Below are 16,438 nucleotides of genomic sequence, written 5' to 3'. Positions count from 1 at the left end.
AGAAAATACTACAAACGGCACAGTGAACGCCATCTGTAGCACGATGCTACATTTTAGGATTACGTATTTTTCAACAAGGTCCACTTGTGTGGATATCTACTTGCTGAAAACGAATCCTGGCGTAGCTAACCTCAACGTGATAGGCACGTTACTATAATCGAATAAAATAATTCGAAGTGGTCTGTATTAAAAAAATACGTAATCCTAAAATGTAGCATCGTGCTACAGATGGCGTTCACTGTGCCGTTTGTAGTATTTTCTGAAATCTATAATTATTTGAATGTAAAGTAGGAATTATGCTGCTGTGAATGCTTACCTGATACAAGGAATTCCCCGTCACGTACGACTTGATATAATGCGATCCAAACTTTTTAATGAACATAAGAACACTGGCATAATCACCCACTTTAATACCGTCCATTTCCTTTTGCACCATTTCCACCAAGCTAACGTTTTCAGGTAACCTACCCAGTTCCGACCTGTCGCGAAACCTACTCAAACGCACCAATACGTAACAATAGTCCCCGTGTGTAAACGACGAATTGATACCCAGATTTCTGGCAATGGCTTCCGGTAGCCAACTTCCGGTAAACGCGCGCCACGGTCTTTTTAGTTTTTCGAAACTGAAATCGCGAAAATAGGCCTGGAGCAATTGGTTGAGATTGTCGCAGAATTCCATGTGGAAGTCGCCCTCGAAGACCACATTCTTTGGAGCTTGTCTGGAGCGGACGAGGTGGTCTACGTTGTTGAAAATGTCTACAGTTGGTTCACGAAAAATCCAAGTTGGTACGCTGTCATTTCTCGGCACAACCTTCATACTAAGGCTTAAATAACCATACCTAAAATAAAAAACAAATTTTCATTCATTTGCTATCGAAAATACTATACGAAAAGGAGTAGCGCATTATCATCACTTTTGAGGTCCTGGACAATTAATTCGGAAAGTGGAAAATTCATTATAAAATGAGGTGCTATGGGTGGATGAAAATGCCGTGGATAGAAAAAATTAAAAATGACGATAGTATTTCAAAAAGTAGAAGAACAGACAGTTATAAAGTTACAGTAGACTAGCAGGCAAACTCATCGAAAGTGTGCTTCTTAGCAGAAAGAAACAGAAAATTAAGACATCATCTATCTATCTTTAAATTGAGCAAGCACAATTGATAGTCAGATGTGCTACATACATATGATACCAGCAAGTCAGAAATGCCATTAAATAGAGATATATTATATATATATATATCCATTATATTTGGTTTCATATTTGAAAATTATTTGACAATAACATACAGAAAGCAGGAATACCAAATTGATAATACAAATACAAAAATCTAAGATCATCCTTAGCCTGTTCGTTCTAAAATTGGTTGGACATAAACATACATTACCCAGTTTCAATTTTTGACGGGACAACGTCTTATAATTCGATGGAGCCGGCTGCACGCACGAAAAAACATGACTCATGCGGCGTTACCTTGCTCTGAGGCGTTCCATTTAAGGCTTGAAGTGTAAGCGAGAGCGCGGAATGAGCGACAAAGAGGCACAATCGGCCCCCGCGTTTGGCAGCGTTCGTCTCTCTCCTACTTGAGTGAGCGATGCGTCCGCGTGGACAGCTGCTATACAATAATACATTTTCATTTACCTCCTTCTCTATATCCATACAAAATATCTATCAAACAAATAAAATTAAAATTTTCTTTTGAAAAATGAAACCATTGCATCAGTATTTTCTTATGACGTTGTCACGTTCAACTATCGTCAGTAAACCAACTTTACAGACAACCGATTTTTTTTCTATCGTTTTCTCTATTGTTACCCGTAAAGCTAGAATGGCCTCCTGCGTTCCTCTATTTCTTCTAAACCCAAATTGATATTCCCCTAAATAGTTCTTCCGCTCTTTTTTCCATCCTCCTCTGTAAAATTCTACTTAAAAGTCTTGACGCATGGGAAGTTAAGCTAATTGTGCTAAATATCTTGTACCTATCCGCGCCTCTCTTTTTAGATATGATTACTACCAAGTTCGGTTGTAGCAGCTCAAAAAAAGTTACAATTAATATACGCATTTACTTATCAGCTCGTTCTTAAACGAATTTTTCTTTCTAGTAAGTTAGATAGGTACTACTACAACGAAAGGATATTTGTAATAGTATTACAAATGAAGTAAAGATTTGGTAAAAAGGATCAATCAGATAGCTTGCACATACAAGCATTTTTCTAAATTAAGAAATTCAGCAATTATTTGTCTTTTACATAGAAGACTTTCTCCCATATTCAAACCACTTTTCACTGCTTACTGAGGTGCGATGCCCAAATTATTCCTTTAAGTTATAGAGGGTTTTTATTTTAAGTAAAAGTAAAAGGGAAGGGAACACAAAATTTTATGAATTTATAGAGGTTATTACGTTATCGAGGTTTAAGTTATCAAGGTTATACTGTATCTTTATTGTTACGATATTTATTAGTTCCTTTTCTTAAGAAGACACCCCTTAAGTCAGTATAACATGTTTACTAATATCTACTCTCTTAATGAATCTACAATTTTGGATCTTAGTTAGTAATAATCTAACTCTTGAACGTCAATATTAGTTAAATTCTGCATTTTCTACGACATCACCCTCATTTATAGCTTTGCCCCATTCATTCATGATAATTTCTTCAGCCAATCAAATTCAAGTATTCTTTCAGACGCCAAAACTCACACACCAATCAAAATCAAATATTCCCAAACGCCCAACATCTAAAACCTTCTCAGTAGTCACGCAGGATAAATTTTCACGATTTCTTCTTCTGTCACATTTACCTAAACATCCTGATGTAAATCCTTGCCTTATCTATGTATTAAAGGATCAAACTTAAAACGTTGACCCGACTGAACCATGTAAACCATGATAATCAATGTTTTTAGTGAGAAGTAGAAATCAGTGACTACCTCTAACACTGGTTAAATAAAGTGTTTTAATATGATGATACTTTGGTGTTCTGTAATACGTTGCGTAGTGTGATGCTTTCGGTTTATCCTATGTAAAGCTTCCAATAGGAGCATGGAATTTTGATGCTGAATAATGTTCTTTTTGGAACATTAGTGGAACGATGTGCACAAATACGTTCAATAAAAAAGAGAAACACTTACTTCATCATCATCATAAGGTCGCCAGTCCTAAGACTGCTTGGACACGTACCTCCACTCTTTCCTATCCTAAGCTAAACTTTGCATTTCCCTAAAACTAGAACAGCTCACATCCTTAACTATTTGCGAACAGTAATCTAACCAAGGTCTACCTCTACTCCTCTTAACTCCTGTTTCTGCCTCTAATATGTCTCTGACTAGACCTTCATGTCTGAGAAGGTGTCCTACCAACCTATCTCGCCTATTTCTTGTTGTCTTCCATAAACACTTACTTTTAGTGGTTTAAAAGTAGAAAAGTAATTCAGAAAAAGAAAAACTTATTGTGTATAAAACACCTAAATTGCCAATACTAAACTGCTTCGTTATGGTTTTACCACATACCCATATTCGCCAATACGATGTGAACTAGATTTAAAAAGTACAAAACTACTCCCTTGAACTGTCTCCGTAATCGGTTCGATTTGCTCCAAATGTTTCTCAGTTGATCGAAGTTTGAAACTTTTTCTGTCGTGTTAGGTCGTTTATCAATCTTTGTTAAATTAAATTTGCTTTTGCCACCCGTCATCTGTGTTCAACGTAATACGCGTTCAATGTAGTTTTTTCAAAAGGAAAATTCGCGATTTCCAACCAAACAAGAACATACAAAAGGTTTTCCATTTCTGACTCAATGAAACAGAATTTTATATACGCTTGTATTTGTATAACAAAATAACGAAAATTTTCTACAATAGTTAAAATGGTCAAAAGGGTTCCTAATAAGTTATCTAAAATTGAAAATAATTAGGAATAATATTTTTTTGGTTAAATTCCACATTTTGAAATATTTCAATCGAAAAAGAACCATGAATCATTATACATATTTATTGACATGGCAATGTGGCTATCATTTTCTTTTTCATTTTTAGGGTTCCGTATCTCAAAAAGAAAAAAGGAATCCTTATAGGATTACTTCGGTCCCTGTCTTACTATCTGTCAAAATCCTTTTTCTCAAGGATTTTCTCTGTCAAAGAATGAGCTTCTAAGTTAATGCAATCAAAAGATACGGCCGTTTATGCCTCATATGTATCTACTTCCCGCCGACTTCATGAAATTTGGTTGGCGAAAAGCCAAGGTCCTGTAGCACAAGTAAACGGAAAAATATGAAAACTGTAAATTTGTAGTTACATTACAAAAAAAATAATTTTTTAATTGTAATATTGTACTTTTACTAATTTTGGGCGAAAAATTAAAACATACTCGAAAAAGGAGAGAAAATATTCAAAACTCGATTGAAGTGAGGAACGAACCTTTTACATTATACCTACAAGTTTGTACAGAACTCCCGGTGCGCTGTAATAATGAGCAAAATTGGTCTTGGTCTTACGAAAATGCAAGACTGTATTTATACTAGTAAGACCAACACCAATACCGAACGAACAACTAAACGACTAAAACCAACACTGAATATGCAGGACTATGACTAAATACTTTCGGTGGATTTATGAGTTAAACTATTTGAAGCAATTTTAATACATTCTTTTCTTGGAACAAAGCATTTTTAGTATTTGAAATTTCCAGTTTGCTTTACTAGATTTTAACACTAAATATAAAAAAAAAAAGAAACTACCACTGTTTGAAAAAATTAATCTATAAGAATGTCCTCCGAGTAAGTATTCTATATAAGTTCCTATGTCTGAATAACACAGTTTAAATATAGAGCCAAACTAATTTCTTTTCTATATTTTTTAATTCTTTGAAGTACCTTGTACTATTTGGTTCACTAAAAAGGTCAATTAATGCGTTTGCGGAAGGGTCAATTTACGCATTGGAAGAAGGGTATGTTTTCATAAATATCATAACTATCGACAGAATTTTCTTTAAAAGTCAAGATAAGCTCGCACGTATGACAATAAATTTCAGCATTTAATACAATAATTTAACGGTAAATAGAAAAATTTGTGTTTAGAAAAAATATTTAAAAAAAGGCATTATCAAATTAAATGAGCAAGACCAAGCCCTAACATGCAAGACAAAGACCAAAACCGAGACTATATTAGCAAGACCAAGACCAAGTCCGACGAAGTAAAGCCAAAACCAATACGGAGACTGAGACAGTCTTGGTTTGCTCATCACTAGGTGACTGTTTTTCTTCCAATGCGGGTCATTTAATGACTTTAATGTAGTTCAAAAATATTGCAGTTAAGTATCTCAAAATATACTCAATTTTTACCCACTACACACTTCCTCAAATTAATGAGGAAAAATTTCTTTTTTGTTGCTGTTGTCACACCCCCGCCGGGAATCGAACACGGGCTCTTTGGCTTTACGCGCCAATGCTTTGACCACTAAGCTACGAGAGATGACAACAGCAACAACGACAAACCGTACTTATTAGGTCACAGATCTGTCGAACTAATGTAAGTATATACTGAATATAAATATATATACAATGTAGAAATCTTCCCGAAGTGAATTAGTTTTTAATATGAAATATTCTCAATTGTTACCCATTACACACTTCCTCAAATTAATGAGGAAAAATTTTTGTGGCTGTTGTCACACTCTCGTAGCTTAGTGGTCAAAGCATTGGCGCGTAAAGCCAAAGAGCCTGGGTTCGATTCCCGGCGGGGGTGTGACAACAGCAACAAATTTTTCCTCATTAATTTGAGGTAATGTGTAATGGGTAAAAATTGAGAATATTTCATATTAAAAACTAACTCACTTCGGGAAGATTTCTACAATGTATGTATATCTCAAAATATACCCTACTTTTCTAAACACTGAACTGAACGTACCACCCATCAAAACATGAAATTGCGTTTATTGGACATATTACTTTAATATTTATATGAAAAGATGGTAGAAGGCTTTTGGATATTTTAATTAAAATCACCTCGTTCAATATTATTAATTTCATAACTATTTTAAAATGTATTTTTGATGCACATATTTGTTGAGTCGTTCTTGATAATTTTCTTTCGAAGTGGGTTTGTTCAATTTACAGATTTTTTTACTAACTGGATTTCAAGTACGAAAGATTTAGTCTGACCATGACATAGTGTCACTTAATGGCGTTTATTAGAAATTAAAACAGTCGTTTCGCAAACAGGTAAAAATTGTTAAAATACCAAATAAATAAATGTGAGCCACGAGGCCATAGAATCCTAGATCATCAAATGCTGTTATTAATAACAAAATTCTTGAATTTGTTTTTATTTTCTTTTCTACTGAAAATAACAAGTAAGAAATATAGATACCTTTATCAAATTACCAATCACCTGCGTTGAAAATTTTATCAATTTGACAGACCAACTTAAAAATTGTATTACATATATTCCTTCATCCAAATCCTTACAATTTCTTTAAGGATAACTTCGAAAAAGATTGTTTGGAGCCCGGCGCTATACAGGTGCTAAACATGGACGGTGTGCGCTGCGGAAAGGAAAAGCTTAGGAACGTTCGAAATGTGGTGTTATAAGCGAATGATGAGGATACCGTGGGTAGGGGTTAGAAATGAAAAGGCATTAAAAAAATATAGAAGAACAGAGGACTATATGGGAACAGAAATAGGCAAAAGAGGTTGGTAGGACACCTTCTCAGGCATGAAGAACTAGTCAGAAACGTATTAGAGGCAGAAACAGGAGTTAAAAGGAGTAGATGTAGACCTAGATTAGATTACTGCTCGCAAATGGTTAAGGATGTGGTTTGTTCTAGTTTTAGGGAAATGCGAAGATTAGCTCAGGATAGGAAGGAGTGGAGGTGAGTGTCCAACCAGTCTTAGGACGGACGACCTTATGATGATGATGAGGAATGTAAACATTAATACTATCGTATCCTCCACGGTATGTACCATGCCTCCGACCTGCAGAAGATCTTCCTCAGGTCGACGTCACAACGGGGTCACAATCTGAGGTTGAACGTGTCGCGTTTCAAAACGCAACACCGAGAGCACCACCTGGGCAACAGGATTATGTCCACATGGAATTCTCTTCCGGCGAGCATAGCCCAGGCCCCGAGCATCGATGTCTTCAAGGCGTCTTTGCACCGTCACCTGTTTGGATCTACGAGATGAGCTGCCAGGACCCGGGGGGGGGGGTTTCAATATGATCTCCTACACAGTTTTGTTCTCTATAATTTGTATTTTCTGAAATGTAGACTACTATACCAGTTTGTAACTGCTGCCTACTTCAAATAAATAAATAAATAAATACTATCGGTATGATTCCCATCCTCATTCACCAATTGGCAACATTTTTCCCAAGTTTTGAAATCCCGATATTCTCCTAACACGTGTTTGAGATATTCTACCTCCTTGTCACATACCCTATACATCGTCTGTCCTCATCCGTCTATCAATATTCCACTACTATCTACTCGCACATATATCCTATACCTTCTTCTTCCATATTTCCTTCGTGATGTCCCCTAACCTAACCTGACCTTGATCGCTTTTTCCCACATCTTCCTACATTTAGTCTCCCTTCTTACTACATAATCTGTGGTACTTCTCTCTATCTGCAATATCCACTTTATATATCTTTTATACATATAAAACCTTCATCTCCTTTTATCTATCTATTTCTATCTATTTTTATTGAGCCTTTATTTTTTTATTCAATATATTTTCATTTAAACAAGTTTTTACATAAGCACTAACAAATGTTACTATAAGGGACCTTCAGCACAAGAATCAAATTAGTTTTTGTTAGATTTTTTTAAATGATACCAATTAGCATTAACCTTTAAAAATATAGGTAACAGCAGAATATGTCACAACCACTAACTGCATTTCAATACAAACTCCAAGTTGTGCAGGCGACGTGTACATAATTAAAATGAATTAATTGTGAGCTGCAGCCTATGAAAGAAATGAGAATCCATCAATCTAGTCAGTTTTTCACAAAAATAAAAGAAATTGTTATCACATCTTCGACATCCGTTTTCCTCGAGATTTGTCTAAAATCTTAATTATAATAATAAATACCGTAATGACGTCGTATTAGACGAGGTAATATCCCTAGACAAAAATTTTCAGTCTCTCTCCAGTCTCAAGAGTCTTTCAGCGTCTCTGAGAGCGTCTCTCACAGTCTTTCAGTTATTGCCTAGGTGTTTTTATGGATCTCTCACGGTCTCTGTATGAGAGACTCGAACGATAAAATTGTTAATTCAGAGATTCGAGTCTCTCACAGAGAGACTGAATAAATAAAACTGAAAAATTGAGGGACTCGAGTCTCTCGTAGAAAGACTGGGATCTCTGAAATATGTTGAACATAGAAAATTTTAACCATGTTTCTCGAGACCCCACTTATTGAGAGATTCAAGTCTCTCGTTTAGAGACTGGATACGAAATGAGGTCTCTCTATGAGCGACTCGAGTCTCTCGTTCAGAGATTCGAGTCTCTCGTTCAGAGACTGGATACGAAATGAGGATCTCTCTATGAGCGACTCGAGTCTCTCGTTCAGAGACGCTAAGCACTGTTTTTGACAGTCTCTCTCAGCGACACCAGAGAGACTCGAAGAGAGACGGAGACTTCAGTCTCACTTTCAGAGATTCTGAGAGACTGAATATTTTTATCTCAGAATACTATATATAGTTGGTTTTGGTTATTTGAAGTAAAAAATAAGTCTTTTTTTTTGTTGTTATAAATTTTGACCTTACAGAATTTTCATCAAAAGGTCTCACTTCAAAAAGCTAAATCATACAAAGGACATATTTTTGAGAAAAATCGCAATTTACTATTCGAACTGGTAGACCATCCTTCATATTCGCCTGATTTGGCACCATCTGACTATTGTCTATTTCCCAAACTAAGGGATAGTTTAAAAGGGTGCAGACCAGGAAGAAGAATTTTTTTCAAAAGCTTAGGGCCGCTGCCGAAAGTATATTCAGTTACGAGAGATTACTTGTATTGAGTTTTGTTTAAGAATTTTAAGCTTTTCTGTATTCTGTCTAACAGCTTATCAATACCCCCTCGTACAAGTATATAATTCAACAATAAAAAAATAATCGATAAGGCATTTAGCTAATTGTAGATGTTAATAATCGTGGGCTGCTCTAATCATGCTTCCGTGTTTTCGAAGCAGAATTAGAACCGAATTATAACCAACGTCGCCATAGATTATTAATTAGACGGCTTTGTTAATTTATAGAAATTAGTAATAAATAATGTGTATAATTAGACAATAAAATTAAAACTAAAAAGTAGAGAATTTAGAATATCTAGCTTTTTTAGATAGCGATACTATTTTATACTTAGGTATATTTAGAGATCAATCCTAGATTCTTCATTATTGATAAATGCGTTTATGAAATTAAACAAATCCTCTGGTATTTTTTTTATACTCCCACTTAACTACACATAATTTACTTTTGAAAATTTAGGGATTTTTTATTGATTCAGATTTAACAATGGTTTATTTCAGGTTGACAATGCGTTATCAGGTTTTTGAAAACTATTGCTAGGTTAATGCGACATCTAAGAAAATTCTAATAAGCCCCAACATTGACACAACTTAAGCATATCTGGGTTAAACAAGCGATAATAGTAATGGACCCATAACTCTTCTTATTACTGCACTTACTTTACGTTACTACCGATTAGTAGCAATTTTCGAACTCATGTAAATCTGTTTGTTGTGCAAAGTTTCTAAAGAAGTAATAAGTTCAAGACTATAAAAATAAGATCATAATACATTTTTGAACACTTCACTCTAAATTCTCTAATTCTCTAACATCCGCAGATAATGAATCCAAAAAAGAAGAAACAGCTACAATTATTCATGGAAGTAGCGCCTATTATGACTAAATCATATGACAGCATTTTTCTTTCAGCATAAAAAGTACCCTATGTCCTTTTCTGTACCCTTCTATCCTTTGGGAACAGTATTCTTTTTCTGGATGAAAGGTACCCCATGTTTTTCTGTACCCCTGACAATGTGTCTACAAAATTTCATGATCGACTGTGTAGTTAAGGCGTGAAAAACAGACAGACAGACAAACACATTCGCATTTATAATATTAGTTAGGATTTGTAAATAGATTTATAATTTTTATAGTTGTTATATTTAATTTAAGTATTTCGTCGGTATTTTATGCACACAATTACGTTTTTTACAGATTTTTAGCGTCAGTAATTTCTCATTTTTCTCCCTACTTTATTTCAGAATTGAACAATAATAATAAAAGACTACAACTGATTTATCACAGCGGTAACTTTATTAGCTTTTAGTAGATCTTTAGTTATACGAATCCTATAATGGAAAATTTTAATTATGGGATCAGTTTGTGTTGAATTCTTACGATATAATCGAAAGCATTTCGGCTCTATCGCATCCGTCGATAGTTCCCGAATGGTACACTATGCATTGTTAATAGCTTATTAATACAATTGACGTTAATCTTACCTTGTAAATAGATCGATCGAACGGCCTACTTTGAGCTGAGTATCGAAATTACTGTTGTTATCCTGGTGGGCGCTTTCGCCAACGGCATGGAGCGCGGTCACTAGCACGAGCAGAAGTGCTCGGCTCCACATCCTTGCCGCGACTGCCACCACCTGCAACAGATACGAAACAAATCAACTCAAACGACGTCGACAGCCACAATATTGTTGTTATTCTGTACATTTCCGTATAATATACACACCCGTAAATATACAAGCATTCATACATACATATATATTCATTTGCACGTATGTATGTACGTTCTAATGTGCTATAAATTGTATACATATATGTATGCATATTATATCTTATCTTTAGAACAGTAACAGCGGTAGCAGTGTGGTAGTTTACAAGGCACAAGGCACCCCACTGTTATCTCAGATTTACGTTACATGTTTGGCGTCGCGACGCATTGCGTCAAGTATCTACTATTAAAAACCTTAGAGTTGTTTCCAGTAAGAGACTTACGTCGGGGATAGTAAAAATGGGTGGAGGAATTGGGAAAGACATTTTAGAACACTAAGCAAGTGCTTTAGGTCGGAAAGGATTCATGGCAGCGCAAGGGGTGGAGGTGTAAATGGAAAATTTGAATAAGGAACTAACGTAGCCTAAAGATTAAGGTTAGGGAATCTAATCTAGCACAGGTAGTAAAAGCATTTTTTGAAGTGAAACTTCTTTACGCACGGTAGGGTAAGTTCGTTTCATGCGAGTTGCTATGTAACGAAATCATGCAACGCATTTCACCCGCTGTCTGTCCCTATGTATACTTAGATCTTTAAAACTACGCAACGGATTTTAATGCGGTTTTTTTAATAGATAGAGTATTTCAAGAGGAAGGTTTATATGTATAATACATGCATAATATTGAAGAGAAACACTGAAAATTTTAGAGCTTTGTAATGTGGTGTCGTAAATAAACACATTTTTTGCGCTTACATTGCAATCGCTGACTGAACCCTACGAGATCGATCAAAATAATATACTACAGTATTGTACATGTTAAAAAGGTCTACGAAAAAGTCCGGGATGATATATGTCTATCTCTTAAGGATAACCCACAATAACCATTTTTTATCCTTTACTTTTTACGAGAAATAATGGCTTAGTTATGAAGCGATTTTAAGCAATACAGCATTAATCCTTATCCAATTAAGTACTTTTAAATACATTGTGAATTTAATATAGATCAATATGGCCCTTTACAGCATGTAATTTAAATGAATATTTTCGAAGATATTACAGACTTAAAATGCAGGGACATAGCGGTTATCTAATGACAAAAAAGCTGCGATTGTTGTATATAAAGACATTCTATAGTGTATTTACTATCAGCATTGCACCCGTCCGAAGCATAGTGTAGAAATAATACCATTAAACCAATTCCTTAACCCCTTATCCCGGTATGTTTGAAGAAGTTCCACTTCAGTAGCGTGTTGTATAATTACACGTTGTATTTTTTTTTAGAGTGAGGTTTGTTTATGTTGGGGTTCTAAACATAAAACGCCCCATAACTTTCCCTTTTATGTTAGATTACGTTAGGCTACGTAAGGATTGGGTAAGATTACGATTAGTTTCACAATAACCATTTTCAATTTTTATCTCTATCCTCTGCACCTATACGTCTCACCAGCTAAAAACAATTGTTCAGCATTCTACAAGGTCTTCCACACCCCTCAAATCATTTTCACCCTCTACAATCAATAAATAAAAAAGTTCGCATTATATAATAAGAAAAATTCAATTATAAATAAAGTTACCGTCAAAAAGGGTTAGCAGGCATTCATGCATTAACATTTCATTAGAAGTTTCTTATAGGTCTTATCCTTCTAAAGAGAAATCTGCACCCAAAGGGTAACTTTCAGAACCCTAGCGTTGTGACTGTGCTATCCTTCCGTTCATCTAACGAATGATTCTAACTTCTAAAGGAAATGAGATATCGTTCTTAAAGTCAATATGTAAAGTATGTGAATCAGATATGAAAATCGTATTTAAAGTTATACTTAAAGAACTTTGAAAAAGATATTATTTGTGTAAACAGGGTTTTATTATACAATAGAAATTGATTAAGCAACGATCCTATTGATCGAATGAATATTTTAGTTATTGATTTATACTTTTTTATATTTAAATACAATTTATAAAATGAATAGATGTTTTAGACTTTGAAGAAACGTTTTGTGGTTTTTCATACTTATAATGTAATTTCGCAGAACCGTGTGTGAAGAGATAAAAAATGTGGAAAATACAAAAATGTGTTTACAGAAAATTAATTTGACGCAGCATTTCCAAGATATAAGCAAACGTGTTTATTTAATTTATTTCTATTTAGGAATCAACAACAATTTTTAAGTTAACATCCTAAATCGTGAATGGATAGCACCTAATAATGTTAAACACACTAACTTCTGCTAAATTTTTGAACAATACATTTCTACATTACCTGACCCTTTTCTTAAGGGCATTGATTCCCTTTTTTATGTTGAATGCACGATAATAAAAAATTCTAGAGAATGATTTTTTTTCCATTTTACGAATGCAATGGAAATTTGGTACCTACATCTATTCAAACTATGCAAGATGGAAGTTTTTTTGATAATGGAAAGGAAAGAAGTAATAATTAAGAAAGGTTCATCACCATAAAATCGTCAGTCCTAAGACTAGTTGGACACGCATTAACACTCTTTTCTGTACTGAGCTAATCCGCGCATTTCCCTAAAATTAGATCATCCTACATCCTTAACTATTTACGAACAGCAATCTAATCTAGGTCTACCTTTAGTTCTCTTAACTCCTGTTTCTGTCTCTAATATGTCTCTGACTAGACCTTCATGCCTGAGAAGGTGTCCTACCAATCTATCTCGCCTATTTTTTATTGACTTCCATGGAGTCCTCTGTTCACCTATTCTTTCTAATACCTTCTCATTTCTAACCTCCTCTATCCGCGGTATCCTTATCATTCACATGCAACACCACATTTAGAACTTTTTCTTTTGCGCTGCACCCACCGTCCATATTTCGCACCCGTACAGCGCTGCGCTCTAAACGTACACCTTTAACAATCTTATTCGAATTTCTAAATTAATTGTTCGCAAGCAAAGAAGTGACTTCTTTTTATTGAAAGCGACCCTAGCCTGCGTTATCCTCTGCTTTATATCTCTACTACTTCTCCCGTCCTGACTTCCTAAGATACCTCAAAAAACAGCCACTTCTAATCTTTCGTTTCCTATTTTTCTATTCGCTCTTTCCCTACTTTTTCTTCCCTTGCATACCAGTATTTATGTTTTACAAAAAAAGGAATTGTGAAGATAAAACTTAAACTAAAAACATTAAAAATACAACTACTACAAGTGGAATCATTATTAATTCGTCGTTGTTAATCATTAATTTTTGAGTTGTATCTATACCTACAATAAATTACGAAACAAAATTTGGCTGACAATTTTGTAACTATGTATAATTGGAAGGTAGAATTACTAATTACAAGTACGAAAGAAAGGTTTCCTTCAATTTTGTCCAGTAGTTTCTACAGTATAATGCAATACCCAGTAAACTATATAATCCAATCTATCTACTTATTTATAGGCATTGGAATATGGTGTCGCTTACTAGTTAATAACCTTTCACAAATAATAATTGCATAATTCTAACCGCGAATTATGCTTCCGACATGATTAAAACACAACATTGTACGCGGGAGTTATTACTATATTATAAAAATTAAAACGAAACCGAAAACTATGAGTTTCGCGACAATTTTTAAAGGAGGTAAAGGCCAAGTGTCTAAGCTAAAATTAAAAAAATTGGAATCATCCAGTATAGTTAAAACGCGCACATCGACATGCTTAGCAGCTACTTTATTCATATTTAGACTGAATTGGATTGGATTTCCTTAACTGTACGTCCCGACGCCTTGGTGCGTCGTGAGAAAAAGATGAGGGTAACGACTTCCAAATTTGAGCTCTGTTTTGAGAAGCTAAGCTCAGGACAAAGTAAAATAAATACCTCTTTCATTTTTATAATGATATTTTGTCTTTCTTCTTATTTTCTAATAAAAATTATAAATGTTATTTACAGTTTTTCTGATACGATATTACTATGTTATAACTACAACTGGTGGGTACCTTTTAATCAGAAGGAGGGATCGCAAAAAAATGACAAATTCCCAAGGGCGTAACAGTAAAAATAAATTAGAGAAGCCCTGCAAAATGTATAAGAAGATAGGTTTCAACGGCAAACATGTAATTTGACACCAACTTCCATCTCAGTTAATATGTGGTCACACACTTTAGTAGTGGAGAGAGTTTGGCTCTTGTGTCACATTTGTGCTTTTAGTGAAACATTTTAGTTTTATTCTTTTGTTGATGTTTTCTTTATTTGGGTTTCGGAAGTACTGTTTGGGTCATCGTATGAAAATCGGATTAAAAATGACTTTCTTTTAACGACTTGAACAGAGGATAGCGCAAGGATCAGTCTCCTTTAACAAAAGAAAGTCGCTTCTATACTCACGAACGGTTAATTTAGAAAGTTGAAAAATAATGTTAGAAGTGTATATCTGGAGCACTCTTTGTATGGGTACGAACGACCCTATGGAAATTATTAATAAATAGACGAGATAGGTTGCTTGGACACTTTCTCCGGCATGAAGGACAGTTAGTTAGAGAAGTACGGATAGACGTAGGTTAAATTGCTGCTCACAATTAGTTAAGAATGTGGGATGTTATAGAAAATACCACAAATGGCGCGGTAAACGCCATCTGTAGTACGATGCTACATTTTAGGATTAGGTATACTCCAACAAGGTCCATTTAAATATATGGATATCTACTTGCTGAAACGAATCCCGGCGTAGCTAACCTCAACGTGATAGGCACGTTACCATAATCGAATAAAATAATTAAAAGTAGTCTATATTCTGTTGAAACTACCAGACGCGGATCGCGATTTCGATCTTTTTGGATCTCATCAGCGCGTCGCAGACAGCTCCAACAGAACACAGACCAATTTTTACCTGTTGTCTTAACAGCGCGTTTTAGAAAATACCACAAATGGCGCGGTAAACGCCATCTGTAGTACGATGCTATGTTTTAGGATTACGTATGCTCCAACAAGGTTCATATAAAATAGACGTATGCTCCAACAAGGTGCATTTAAAATGGAAGATTAGCTCATTTAAAATAGACCTTGATGGAACATACGTTATCCTAAAATGTAGCATCGTACTACAGATGGCGTTTACCGCGCCATTTGTGGTATTTTCTAAAACGCGCTGTTAAGACAGCAGGTAAAGGTTGGTCTGTGTTCTGTTGGAGCTGTCTGGGACGCGCTGAAGAAATCCAAAAAGATCGAAATCGCGATCCGCGTCTGGCAGTTTCAACAGAATACAGACCACTTCGAAGTGTTTTACACATAGAGGTGTAGTAAATCAACATATGCATACAGGGTGGCCGAAAAAGTACACAATATCCTCATTGCGGTCAAACTGTAATAAGTTTAATGGAAATTTCATTGTTCACAAGGAGAAGAAATAAAGATTTGTTTGAATGTGCATCCACGTGAAATATGGCTCCAACAGAAAAAAGTTGTTCAGAATATAAAAATATGGGGCTATGCAAAAAGTAGGGGCAATATTCAAATGTTTTATTTTCGAGTCAAATTACTTGAAAGGTACCAAAAAACATTTAAATATCGCCGCGATTGTTTGCATACCCCCAATTCTGGCATTTTGAACAACTTTTTATTATTATTTTTTTTGATTGGAGCCATATTTCACATGCCTGCAGTTTAAATGAAACATTTATTCTATTTTTGAATACTCTGTATAGGAAATCAAGTTTGGATAGGACAGACGATCTTGTATTAAAATAGGGAACAAGTTTTGTTTGAAAAATCT

The 16,438-nt window shown here is 34.8% G+C and overlaps 1 protein-coding gene across 6 annotated transcripts in view; it reads right to left on the bottom strand.

Annotated features, from left to right (window-relative positions):
* The window catches only part of LOC108744444 (torso-like protein), a 117,650-nt gene that overhangs the window by 10,713 nt on the left and 90,499 nt on the right, over positions 1-16,438 (bottom strand). For 5 of the 6 annotated variants that reach the window (XM_025980818.1, XM_018480201.2, XM_018480205.2 and 2 more), the window contains 2 exons: positions 10,510-10,661; positions 317-839 (listed from right to left, as the gene is read on the bottom strand). In XM_025980818.1, the coding sequence (XP_025836603.1) occupies positions 317-839; positions 10,510-10,661 (675 nt within the window). Of the gene's footprint in view, positions 1-316; positions 840-6,956; positions 7,163-10,509; positions 10,662-16,438 lie in introns of those variants that run through there. The other variant, XM_025980819.1, reaches the window with a different exon arrangement.

This window comes from Agrilus planipennis, unplaced genomic scaffold, assembly GCF_000699045.2.
Source record: "Agrilus planipennis isolate EAB-ADULT unplaced genomic scaffold, Apla_2.0 scaffold29, whole genome shotgun sequence".
NCBI lineage: Eukaryota > Metazoa > Arthropoda > Insecta > Coleoptera > Buprestidae > Agrilus > Agrilus planipennis.
Note: the sequence above shows the minus strand (reverse complement) of the source record. Positions and strands in the feature narration are given on the sequence as shown.